This window comes from Xiphophorus maculatus, chromosome 13 (genome assembly GCF_002775205.1).
Source record: "Xiphophorus maculatus strain JP 163 A chromosome 13, X_maculatus-5.0-male, whole genome shotgun sequence".
NCBI classification, from domain to species: domain Eukaryota; kingdom Metazoa; phylum Chordata; class Actinopteri; order Cyprinodontiformes; family Poeciliidae; genus Xiphophorus; species Xiphophorus maculatus.
Window position 1 is genome coordinate 5,502,309 of NC_036455.1, and position 12,281 is coordinate 5,514,589.

Here is a 12,281-nt window from a genome sequence, read left to right on the forward strand (position 1 = left end):
AGGTGAGGGGTGAGGGCGAGGTGGGCTGGAAGGGTTTTTCAGGTCTTTTGAGTTTCACCTTATCTGAAAGAAAAGGTGGGGAGGAGTGGAAACCAAGACCGGGACAGCCAGGAGGGATTTTGGTTGTTGATTTGGTTGATGTTTTAATAAATGGTGTTTTTTTTCTTCTAAATATGTTAAGAGAAACAGTTAAGGCAGAGCTAGTAATCAATAAAACCTTCCTTTAATTTTTGTTTTACTTGCTTATTTTTTCATAAATTTCACAACATTCCTCTTCCAAGTGAAAAGATTGTGACCTTTGACCTTTCAGCAGCATAACTCTGGGCTACAGAACCAGTTGGTCTTTCACTGGACTCCATTGTTTGGATTTTTATTGTAATTTTCCAGGACGATTTTACATCTTTGCCTTCAGTAAAGCTGCATAATCACTGAATTGAAGTGGCAATGTATAACTTCAGGTAGTGACATTCAGAAAATAATAGACTTATTCTAACAAACCAAAAATATTTGTGATGTGATTTATGATTTATGCAAAATTCATATTTTGCACGTTTTTGTACTTCCATTTGGGTCTGTACTGCTTCTAAAAACTGCCCAACTTTGTGTCGTTTTTGGCATAAAGTTGATGTGTGTGTGTTTTTTTTGGTGTCTGGAAAATGAGCCATTTCAGAAACATAACGTCCCAAATCAGTAGGCATTGCCCCTCACCTAGCAACCCCAGCAAACCGCAGCCTGTTACCCAGCAACCCAAGTGGAGATCCAGCAAGTTTAGTCAGCTGGTTTTACCTCTGTATGTGCTGTACAATGGCTGCTGGAAAAGACAACAAAGTGTTGTGTTGTTGACTTACCATCCATTTGCTGCATTGCTGTTGATTGTGCAGGAGGCTCTACTAATGCTTTTCAAAGTGTAAAAGTTGAGTTGGGGGCATGGCCAGAAGCAGCTTGTTTGGATTTAAAGTGACAGGACGCCTTAAAACTGCTCATTCTGAAAGGACTAAAATCTCATTATCTAAGAATGATTTTTTGTTTTGTTGGTATTTTTCACCATTAGCATTGTAATTGCACATATTTCTGATATTCCAAGTATTTATTGTCTATTTATTGTCTTTTCTTTAATACTCTCTTGTCCAAAATAGTCACACAAAAAAAGTACTAATTGACAATGAACACAGATTTTTCCAGATATTTTATTTATTTTGCCATTGGCAAATTTGTCTGATAATACATAAAAGAGTAAGTGGAATAATTACATTTAAGTAAACAAATCACAAAACAGCATAATGGAAAATTAAGCTCAATGTTTCAATGAAACATACCATTCTTCAATTTCCATAATAATTTGAACCTTCATCTAGTTGTAAGTTATATTAAGGAAGGATAAAAGCTGTTTGAGGACAAGATTTGGATTTCTTTCTTTGTAACATTAATCAAATAAGTAGGAGTAGTGAAGAGGGGTGGATCGTGTTTGTAATTTCGTTACAAAAAGCTTCCCCACATGGAGGCCATGGCGGCTCCAACCATGGTCACAAGGAACGTCATCTTCAGGTCTGGTGCAGCGCCAGTGAGGTCCACGGTGTTACATTTGTCTGTACCACAGCAGGTAGCCTCAGTTTTGATTTGGATGGTCAGGAGTGTTGACGTGTTGGTGGAGCTACAGCTAGTGTCATTAGCCCTGCAGCCCTGAGTGATCACGCCCTTGAAAGTTGAGAGGGCTGGAAAACCTGTGGAGCAACAGTTGACATGGATTAGTCACTGAGATTGCTCAACTACTGGAAATAATTAGCTTATTTATTTATTACTATTTCTGCCTACTGCTGTGGCTGTTTACCCTACTTTAGTTTGTTCCCCCTTGAGGCGTGACGTCACACCCGCAAGATCCCGCCCCCATTTTACTGCTGGCTGAGTAGCATTGGTTTCATCTTTTAAGTCAGGGGTGTCCAAACTTTTTGCAAAGAGGGCCAGATTTGATAAAGTCAAGATGCCTGGGGGCCAATAGTTTGTTTGGACATTTTTTTAACTACAAAAGTGTCATGCAAATACACACTGTTATAAAACAATTTTCATTGTCACAATTATCTTTATTTTTCAAATGACAAAATAACCAAATATAAGCCACTCAGGCAACTCTAAAAACACAAATTCTGCTTTTCTTTCATATCTGGAGAGTCAGATAACATTGAACAAACTGTATGAAATACCTTAAATTTACATGAGTTAAAAAATATCTTTGCCTCAAGAACATTTTAAACAGGAGTTATAAGTAATGCAAAGTTGTCTGTTATTATTAAATCTTAAAACAAGTGAATTTTGCTCGTCATTTACAATATCTTTCAGAAAGTAATAGTTTGTATCACATCTACAGGTTCATAACCAAATCTTACTCAAGAGTTTAATAAAAATAAGTGCCATAAATCCAGGTGCATAAATGTTCTTTTGGCTCTTCACTGCTGATAGTGACAGATGTTGCCGTTCAAAATACTCAGTTTCATGTCCTCAACTCTCAGTGCTACACTGTTACTGCCAGGCAAACATTCGCAAATTCTTGCTTCTTCTCAGGGCAAAATGTTCTCCACCATTTTCATAACACAGTCTTTGATAAATGTATCTTCAGTAAAAGGTTTGCCATGTTTAGCTATTAACATTAACTTCGTAGCTTGCTTTGGTGGTATTTTCTTTTGACTCAGGCCCGCGTGAAGAATCGCTGTTGTGATGCCAGTGCAGCTTGGAGCTGCTTCAGTTTTTCAGCACGGTGACTTCCTGTTAGCTTGTTGTATGTGTTAGCATGTTTAGTCTGGTAGTGTCTCTTTACGTCAAAATCCTTAAACAAGGCAACCGTCTCATTACAAATTAGACAAGCACAATTGCCTTGATTTTCAGAAAAGAAGTATTGTAATTCCCATCTCTCTTGAAAGCGGCGGCCCTCACTGTAAACTTTCCTTGTTTTCTTTGCAGTGGCCATGGCAGAAATGAACGGAGAGCGGTTCGCTGCACGGAGGCAGAGACTGATCGTATTAAAGTGGTGCGCCACCATTTGGTGAAAGGAGGAATTACAGTTTCAAGTTTTATGATTTATTTATTCTGTTTGACAGTGCAGGCGGGCCATAAATAAGAAGACCGAAGCTGCAGGCCGTATGAAATCTGACCGCGGGCCGTGATTGGCCCCGGGCCGGACTTTGGACATGCCTGTTTTAAGTTATCAACATAACGTGCCAAGTCTTGAATCTACGCCTGATATATGACAGAAAAGGGGACACAGTGCTTTGCTACAAATTGCCAACACTACAACAACTTGATGACAAGGTCAGGAAAAAGTTTTAAATAAGAAAAAACTTTGCGAGGGAGAGCGAAGTAGTTCAGTTTTTCTTGCTTGACGTTCAGAACCATTGTTCTGTCAGATCGTCATACGCTTGAGCACGAACTGACGGCTATATCTGTCAGACAAGGATACGCTATCGTTACCATATGATTTTATTTAATCAGCAACATAGAATCGTGGCAGAGATTTTCATACACTTTGTTATTAACAGCTGTATGACATCCTGCCTCAGCGGTTAACTAGTCAGACCGTCATCAAGCAACAGGGAGGCGAGTTTTACACGTGAGTGTGTTGTAGTTCACTGCAGCTTTATCTAGTTCCTGCTTTAAATACACTTTGAAACCACGACAATGCGTGTATATCTGTCTAGTTATCATTGAAAACAATTTATTGACTTATTTTCGTCGTAACTTGTCGCGTATGCTGAACTGACAGATCCTCTAACGGTCGGACTTCTTAATGCGCATGCGCAGCCATGCGTACTCACTGCTTGTATGCTATTCTGACGTGTATATTATAATCTGATAGAGTAACATGTAGGTGTTATGTGGAATTCGGCGTGTTTTGGTTTAGCTACAAAAAAGCGACCCTCATACCAGCTCTGACATATCATTAATAGAGCAGGTGTTTAAATTAGCTAATTAACCACCGCTGTGGAAGATTAGCTAATAGCAGCGGTAGCTAATCAACCATAAACATCAAGCCTAAAAACATAATGCCGTAACCGACTGAATCTTATGTTCTTTATGTGGGAGATGTTTGAGTGTTTTTTTCTTTTCTCCTTTTTCTTTTTGGTGTCTGATCCTAAAACATAAAGTGGCGTTGTTGTCAGTTGCTATGGCAACGAGTCTTCGCGTGACATAGCCGACACAGAGTGAGGGGGGGAAAAAGTGGTTTTGCGTTTTTCGTCAACGGTTTTTCTGCGTTATTTTTTTACCCCTTTGCTGTGGCGCACTGCACTTAATTAATCATACAAACATCTCCAGGTTTTATTTATTCAATGGAGTCATTGTACCGCGGCAGATAGCAGGTAAAATAATCGTCTTGTTGCCTGCCAGAGTTATGCGCATGCGCAAAATTTGCTTCATTTTTAAGTTGGCTTGGTACCAACGCAATCACTTAAACCATAAATACCTGATTTAAAGACGACACAACTGACGTCATGCATTTCCAAGAGAAATTATATGTATTTCTTTTAGACATGCTACAAATGTCTAAATGTTAGACTTAACATTAAACAATATAACTCATCAGTAATAATACTTATTAAATTAATTCATTCACATCTCTGTCCAGATAGTTAAAAAATATATATTTTTAAGTGTTTAAGGGATTAAAGTGACAGAAAAGTGATAAAAGTGAACTTACTGATCTTCTGTGTGTAACAGGTCTCGTTCGTACCACAAGTGTTTTGGCTACTACCCAGGCAGAAGCCGAAGAGACTGATGGAGCATTGGTTGCACACCAGAGACTCCACTGCAACAAACAAGTATACAGTAAGAAATACAGTTATAAGAAAAACTCTTTTTAAAGTAACTTAAAAGGGTTAGAAATGTTCATTAAGCAATCCATTACAATCTGTATTGATCAAAAAACAAATATTGTCTACACACAGCCTTATTCTTTCAGATATGTAATTTTAACCATTTTAATTCAGTTATTACTTTTTGACAGATGGAATTTGTGTTCATTGTTGCACTTTTGACTTTGATTCAATCAAAAAGCTCTTAAGCAATGTCATATATTGTGGCTTTACTTCATAGCATAAACACATAATTTAATACTTAATACAGCAGAAGCAGATCCAAAAATGAATGTTTTTACTCATTTTTTATCTTTTAGCTTTGTATTATTCTTTTGAAGATTCAGTGGAGATTAGAATTAGTTCGGACCCCAAATTAGCAACAGAGTGATGCTCGTTTTTACTGTTTCAATTCAATTTCAATTTACTGTGTCATTAATTGAATTTTAATGACAAAATGAAGCTAAACGTAAATCAGGTTCATCCTGAATGCATTGACCTACTTTTTTGACATCTATAAATATGATCAAATGCTAAAAATATAATTTGAACTTTTGCAATTATTGTTTATGAATTTCTTTTTTCCAAATGTGGCGTAGAATATGTTTTGTTTTAAGTACAGCAAACACAGTAAAAATTTTAAAACTGAGCAAAATAGTTATTTTAATCCTGTCTACCAATTTCAAAGAATATATTTAATTACTACCCAAAGCAAAGGATGCGATGGCCACAACAACAGCAAAAAAGACCTTTCCCATCTCTGTTTCTTGGTTTGGTTCCTGGTTTTCCCAAATATAATAAATCCTTTCCCTCGAGGTTAAAGGATCCTTGTTGTGTTGTGAAGGTGTCAGAAGTGATAAGACTGGAAGCAAAGACAGCGATTTATATGCAGATCAAGCTGAAGGGTGGAGGCCGATGGGGAGGGCGAACATGGGAAATGTCCAGCCCAGTTACCAACTCAAGAAATATGGAAACGAGCTATATCTCAGTTTACATCAGTATGTTATATGATTGCAATATTGAGCAGCAAAATCATATCTTACTTACAAATACTCTGGCTTTTTTACAAACCCTAAATGTTTTTAAACTGGGTACGCCAAAGATATTAGATGGCCAGCTAAAATAGATGGGTATATAAAAACCTGAACACAGAAATAGCTTTTTGTGCATTTAATTATCTCAAGATCTACATAGATTGATCATTTACCTTACCCTATAGGTTGGCAGAACATTTTTAAAATTAAGATGTAAATAAGAAAATTTAAGGAAAGTTTTATGACTTTTTAGACTGTGTGGGAACTTTCATCCACCCCTGAAAAATGAATCTATTCAAAGTAACTTGATGGACTCTTGGAACCAGTCGGTCCCGTTTCAGGGTCTAGATGTAATCAACTAAAATCGGCTGCTACGTCATCATCACTTCATTGGCTGCTGCTTTTCGGTTTTACAGCTGTACAATTCCTGTAATCTGAACTCTGTTATTCAGAAAAATGAGGTGCAGCAGCGCTGCAGAAACATGCCGGCCCAGCTGCAGCACCGCTACTGCTGCTGCAATCAAATATTTAAAAATATGTTCATTACTGTTACCACATCCTACAAGACCTCGCCAGGGTATGTCAGTTCATAACTTGAAATTATTGTCCAACAGTTTCTCTTTGTTCTGTTTTTGGAAAAAACGAAGAGTTAAAATTATAGAAAAGATTAATTTTGTACTAATTTTCCAAAGTCTTGCAGATGTCTTATTAGATTGTGAGTTGCTTTCGTGGGATTATGCAATCCTGTTTGCATGAAGAGAACTTTCTCTGAAAACACACAAAAAAACCGGCTACACTTTTTAGCCGTCAAAACCTTTTCTGACACTCCTTTTTTTTTCTATTCACTTTATTTTAGTTTACTTATTTACCACAATCTCTCTCAGCAAATTTCAGGTCTACATAAAAATACACACATATTCCAGTTAATCCTATCTATCAAACAGCACATTAAGCTCAGTTTAATATTCAAATTAGTTTAAAAAGTTGTTTTTGTCCCAGTTATTGACCTGCATCGTTCAGTTCTCACATAGCGACAGCCAACAATCGCTTGTTGACAGAAGAGCTCTGCTGTTTCTTTTCTTGGTTTGAGGCTTCAGATACAACAATACACTCCCTTTTAACTGAATCCTGTCATGAGGTTTAGAGAAAAATGAGGTGCAGCAGTTCTTCATGAACCTGGTCCAGCTGGAATACAGGCGACAGAGTAAACATAACTGGTTACATTTACTTCAAGAAATTAATCAACTTCGTCTGTAAAGCACATTTCAGTAACAAGGCATTTCAAACTGCTTCAAATGATAAAAACACAAAAATACAAAGTCATCAACAATTTAAGCATTTCATTTTGTCAGACTGTTGATTAATGTTTCCTTTACTTGAGTAACTTTTTGGAAAAAAATTACTCTTTACTACGCTGTACTCTTTTACTTGAGTAATTTTATTATGAAGTATTTCTACTCTTACTTGAGTACAATTTCAGGATTTTCTAAATGAATGAAAAACAAATTTATTTTAACCACGCACAAAGACACTGCAGTTTTCTGTGAAAGTTTCATACGTTTTTATTGATTTGGTAAAATTGTCTTTTGCCTGATTTTGTTATTTTTTGTCATTTTGATCCTTAAATACCAAAATTTCCACTTTATACTTTGGTCCAGCTAATGATGTAATTTTTAAATATTTAATGATTGATAATTTGATCAGTTACTCAGTTCTTGAGTAGAATTTTTACCAAATACCTTTTTACTCTTACTAGAGTAATTTCTTGGACGGCTACTTTCTACTTACCTGAGTAAAAATATGTTGAAGTATCACTACTCTTACTTGAGTTCTGTCACCTCTGACCTCTGGTGACAGGCACGTGCACGGGTGGGGGGGGGGCGGGGGGGGGGGGTGGGGTGGGGGGGGGGAGCTTGAGCCCCTGCCCGTTTTATCCTTGATGCCCCTAGTGCCCTTTTTGAGTTTCTTGGGGTTTTTTCAAAAGAATTTTTATTTTATTTTTATTTTTAATGTGTATGTCAGAAGGCCTGTTTGCGCCCCTCAGCAATAATATTTAGCTAAGTATAATAATTTAGTATAAATAAACTAGTCTGGCTGCCCTCAGTCTAATAATGACTCTCAGAGCCTCCATGTTATTCAGACTCCGGGTCCATGGTGAGGAGGAGGCAGATCTGTGTCCTCTAACTATCAAATTATGGGCAAGAATATTTTTTCATACACTGGTTTGTGAATAAAAATGTAGGTCTGATGTTGACGTTAGAAAAACTGTTTCTATTTATATTTTTATAATCGTCCTTGCAATAGCGGGACAAAACCCGCCTCGCCCCTAAACTCAGAAATGCTGCAGAGAAACTTCTGACTTTAACTTCATCATTCTGCTAAAGGCCCGGTTCGCTACAGGCAGCTTGATTCGGTCCACCGACAGATAGAAAGAATGTCTGTCTTTATATCAGACATCCTGGTATAAGACATGGTACTGACTGTCACCGCGAGTCACGACGCAGCTCACAGCTCCGGTACCACCTGGTACCACCCGGTACCACCTGGTACCACCTGGTACCACCCGCTGACTGTTCGCTCTGCTTCTCCTTAACGTTTCTACCAGGTGGGTTAAAGCTGCTGCTGACGGGATCTGGGCTGGAGGTTCGTGGCTGTAAATAGAACTTATTGCAGAACCTCAAGTGTTAAAGGAAGATTCGGCCCATTTAGAGTTCATAAAATAAACATCAGAGAAAATATTGTAGCAATAATTAGAACCGCAGCAAAAAGCCAAACATGCCACAATGAAATGAATCAAAATGTCTCCAAAGCATCGGGGGACTGACATGGGGGCCACCGGGGGGATTCCAGGTAGATTCCAGGTAGATTCCAGGTAGATTCAAGAGATGCGCATCGCAGCAGCTGTTCCTCCAGGGCCGGCCCAAGGTAATATGGGGCCTTAGACAGAACCCTCCTCCCTCCGGAACCCGTCCTACTAAGAGCCTCAGCATCACTAACATGTTTAAATAAAGATAAGGTGAATCTGTGAGAGGGAGACCAGGTTTATTGGCAGAGTTTAAAATCAATCACTGATTATTGGTTATGGCTGCACAGTGGCGCAGTTGGTAGCAATGTTGCCTTGCAGCAAGAAGGTCCTGGGTTTGATTCCCGGCCGGGGTCTTTCTGCATGGAGTTTGCATGTTCTCCCTGTGCATGCGTGGGTTCTCTCCGGGTACTCCGGCTTCCTCCCACAGTCCAGAAACATGACTGTCAGGTTAATTGGTCTCTCTAAATTCTCCCTAGGTGTGAGTGTGTGTGTGCCTGTATGTCTCTGTGTTGCCCTGCGACAGACTGGCGACCTGTCCAGGGTGAACCCCGCCTCTCGCCTGGAACTTAGCTGGAGATGAGCACCGGCACCCCTCCCGACCCCATTAGGGACAAGGGTGAACAGAAAATGGATGGATGGATGGATGGATGGATTATTGGTTATTTTCTGTGATGTATTTGTGAACAAACCCAATTCAAACACAAAGATTGCACCATATTGTAGCCATGGTAACACAACAATCAAACTATCAAGATGATTCTTTAAACTTTTAAAAAGTAAACTTTCTAATTAAATCCTAAATGTGCTATTTATTTTTTCTCAGCTGAATGCTTTAAATAAAATATAATAACATTGTCATTCTCTATAAATGATGTTACAGGTTTAGATCTGTGGTCTGTGTTACAATTAAACCATTTCTAGGGGCCCCTGAGAGACTGGAGGCCCCTGAATGTCTGGAGGCCCCTGAGTGTCTGGAGGCCCCTGAATGGCCCCTACCAGCAGCTACTGAGTTTTCTTTTCTTATAATTCTAGATCTAGAAGTTTAACATGAAACTATTATATAGTTTTAACCCCTTTGAGCTTTGTGATCTATAAATCAGTCTGCAGCCAGGTTGTTCTAGAGGTTAAATAGGAATTATTAGGGCTTAATTAGTAAAATGGCAGCAATTTTGCTTATTTCATAACTTTATAACCTTTGACCTTCTCTCCTCTGGTCTGTTTAACAGCTACAGTCTCAGATCAGATCAGCCCTCCAGGACTGTCAGCATCAGAAACAGAAACTTTATACCTGTTGGGGAAAATATAGACTATATTTGCTTTGCATTTCCCCGCATGATGGCAATGATATAGTAGGATCCAATTAGATTCTTGATTAATATGGGTTGTTGCTATGTTGTAGTACAGAGTTTTTGTTCAATGTGCCCCTTTTTTAATTTTGAGCCCCTGCCCCTCCATAGGTCTCTGCACGGCCCTGTCTGGTGGTCTCAGATTCTTTAACACAAATGGATCTAAAAACGTCTACTAGAAGCCAAACAACCCATCAGAAACAATAACACCTGGCCTGATGTTTCTTAGGTCCCATAAAAGAAACAAAGTACCAAGCAACATGCATTGCTTGGTACTTCTCTTCTGAGAACCAAAAAAAGCATCAGAACCAGCTGGATCCACTCTGCATGTTTCAGGTTTGAGACGTTCTCAGGTTAAAGGTGTTTGGCTGAATTATGAATTTAACTCTTTACATCTAGTGCTGGGATGACTTTTAATAACTTATTCTCTTGTGATTGTAATTTATTTTTCTTATTTAATGGAAACACCTCAAGTGAAATTCTTTTTTTTATTCTCACTTTTATGCGATTAATTTAAAATGTTGGATAAATGTAGCCTTGTAGAAACTCCCCATCATTCCTGCTGTTGACTTCAAGTCAAGCAAATTAAAGTGAGTCACAAACTTTAAGTATTTATGTAGAGATTTACTTTATTAGATAGAATAGAAAAATAAGTACGTTTTGATTAAACATAACAATCCGGCATCATTAAAAATTTACAATCTCAATGATCCCATTGATCAACTTCCTTGATCTGACGAGAACATAGACTGAACTTATGAATCAGTCGGTTTATTGCTTGTAGATTTACATTTGATAGGGGCTTAGCTTGAGAAGCTACATGTAGCTAATAGCAAGTTGTAATCTGATTACAACATGCTTCCCAGGACAGAGACCAGGACTGCTCCGGTGATGGCGGCTGACATCTTGGTGGTCGGGGCGCCGCTCAGCGTGACGGGGTTGCACCGGTCCGAACTGCAGCAGGCGATCGTGGTGTTGTAGGTGACGCCCAGCAGAGTTGCCGACGTGGTTTTGTTACAGGTATCATCGTTTACACTGCAACCCTGGTTGCTGAAGCCACCAAAGCTTGTGATGGTAGGAAAACCTACGGAGAAGATGTAAGGTTTTGCATTAATTTTGCGTCACCAACTGGTAATTGTGAGCTAAATATTTGTTTAAGCAATAAGAAAGTTACTTACTTGCTTTTCCAGTGTAGCAGACGGTTTCGTTGGTGCCACAGGTCACATTATTGGCGTTCAAGCAGATGCCAAACACGCTAACGGAGCATTTGTTGCAGATCAATGACTCCACTGAAACAGAAGACACGGAAAAATAACAGTTTAATTAAAAACTTAAATAACAAATAACATCTACTGTTAAGAAAAGCTTCCCCTTCGTGGGAAATGATGCTGATTTGAAATAAGGCTTGTTCTCAGCTTCATAGTGTCATTGGTATTTCCTTAACATATTCAGCCAGCCGCACCTTAATTTGAGGTGCGGTCAAAGCAAATTAGACGTCATCTGATACCTTTCACTCATTTTACACAATGCAATTTTATTCAGATTTATTGGCTCTACTAAATAGTTTTCATGTTTTCTTTCTTTTTTATTAAAACTTTTTTTGACACAATAAAGCTGGAAAGAAATTAAATTCATCCTGATTGCAATGGGTGAATTACTTTTCTTTCTTTGAGTTTAAAGAATATTCTCAGACATTAAAATAAGACGGTTAACTTTCCTGATTATTGTTCATAACTTTGCATTGTTGTAAATATAGAAAACAGTCAAATTCAAGTTTAAAACATATCTTTTTTAAAAATAAAGCAGTTTTTCTCCTGCCTACAAACATGGCAAATTGTGTTTTATTAGAATAAGTAATTATTACCTAAAGCAAAGGAAGAAATGGCCACAACAACGGCAAAAAGGAGCTTTCCCATCTCTGTCTGTTGTTTGCTTCCTGGTTTAGATCCTTTAGGGTAGAAGGTAATTTCCTGTCAGGTACCAAGCTGCTGTCAGACGTCAGAAGTGATGAGACTGGAAGCAAAGTCAGAGATTTATATATACACATGAAGGGTGGGGTTGGGATGTTATGGGGTGTGGAGCCTCGTAATAAGACAAAAATGATAATTTTTCAGCTTTGTTAGAGGTTTTTAAAAATGTTCAAAGGAACTTGACCTCATTTGTTTGGTATTTTGGCTGCTGTGTAATTATTTTGTCCTGAGAAAATACCAAAATACCCGAGATTACTGTCTCAAAATGTGAGCCGCCATTTTTGTCA

The 12,281-nt window shown here is 38.3% G+C and overlaps 1 protein-coding gene across 1 annotated transcript; it reads right to left on the reverse strand.

Annotated features, from left to right (window-relative positions):
- Positions 1 to 10,627: 10,627 nt before the first annotated feature.
- Positions 10,628 to 12,044, reverse strand: LOC111610576 (sperm acrosome membrane-associated protein 4-like). The gene is made up of 3 exons (XM_023345223.1): positions 11,889 to 12,044; positions 11,203 to 11,313; positions 10,628 to 11,108 (listed from the first exon to the last, which is right to left on the reverse strand). Exons 1-3 carry the CDS (start codon positions 11,938 to 11,940, stop codon positions 10,873 to 10,875), a joined length of 399 nt encoding a protein of 132 aa, XP_023200991.1. The 5' UTR covers positions 11,941 to 12,044; the 3' UTR covers positions 10,628 to 10,872.
- Between the last annotated feature and the right edge of the window lie 237 nt (positions 12,045 to 12,281).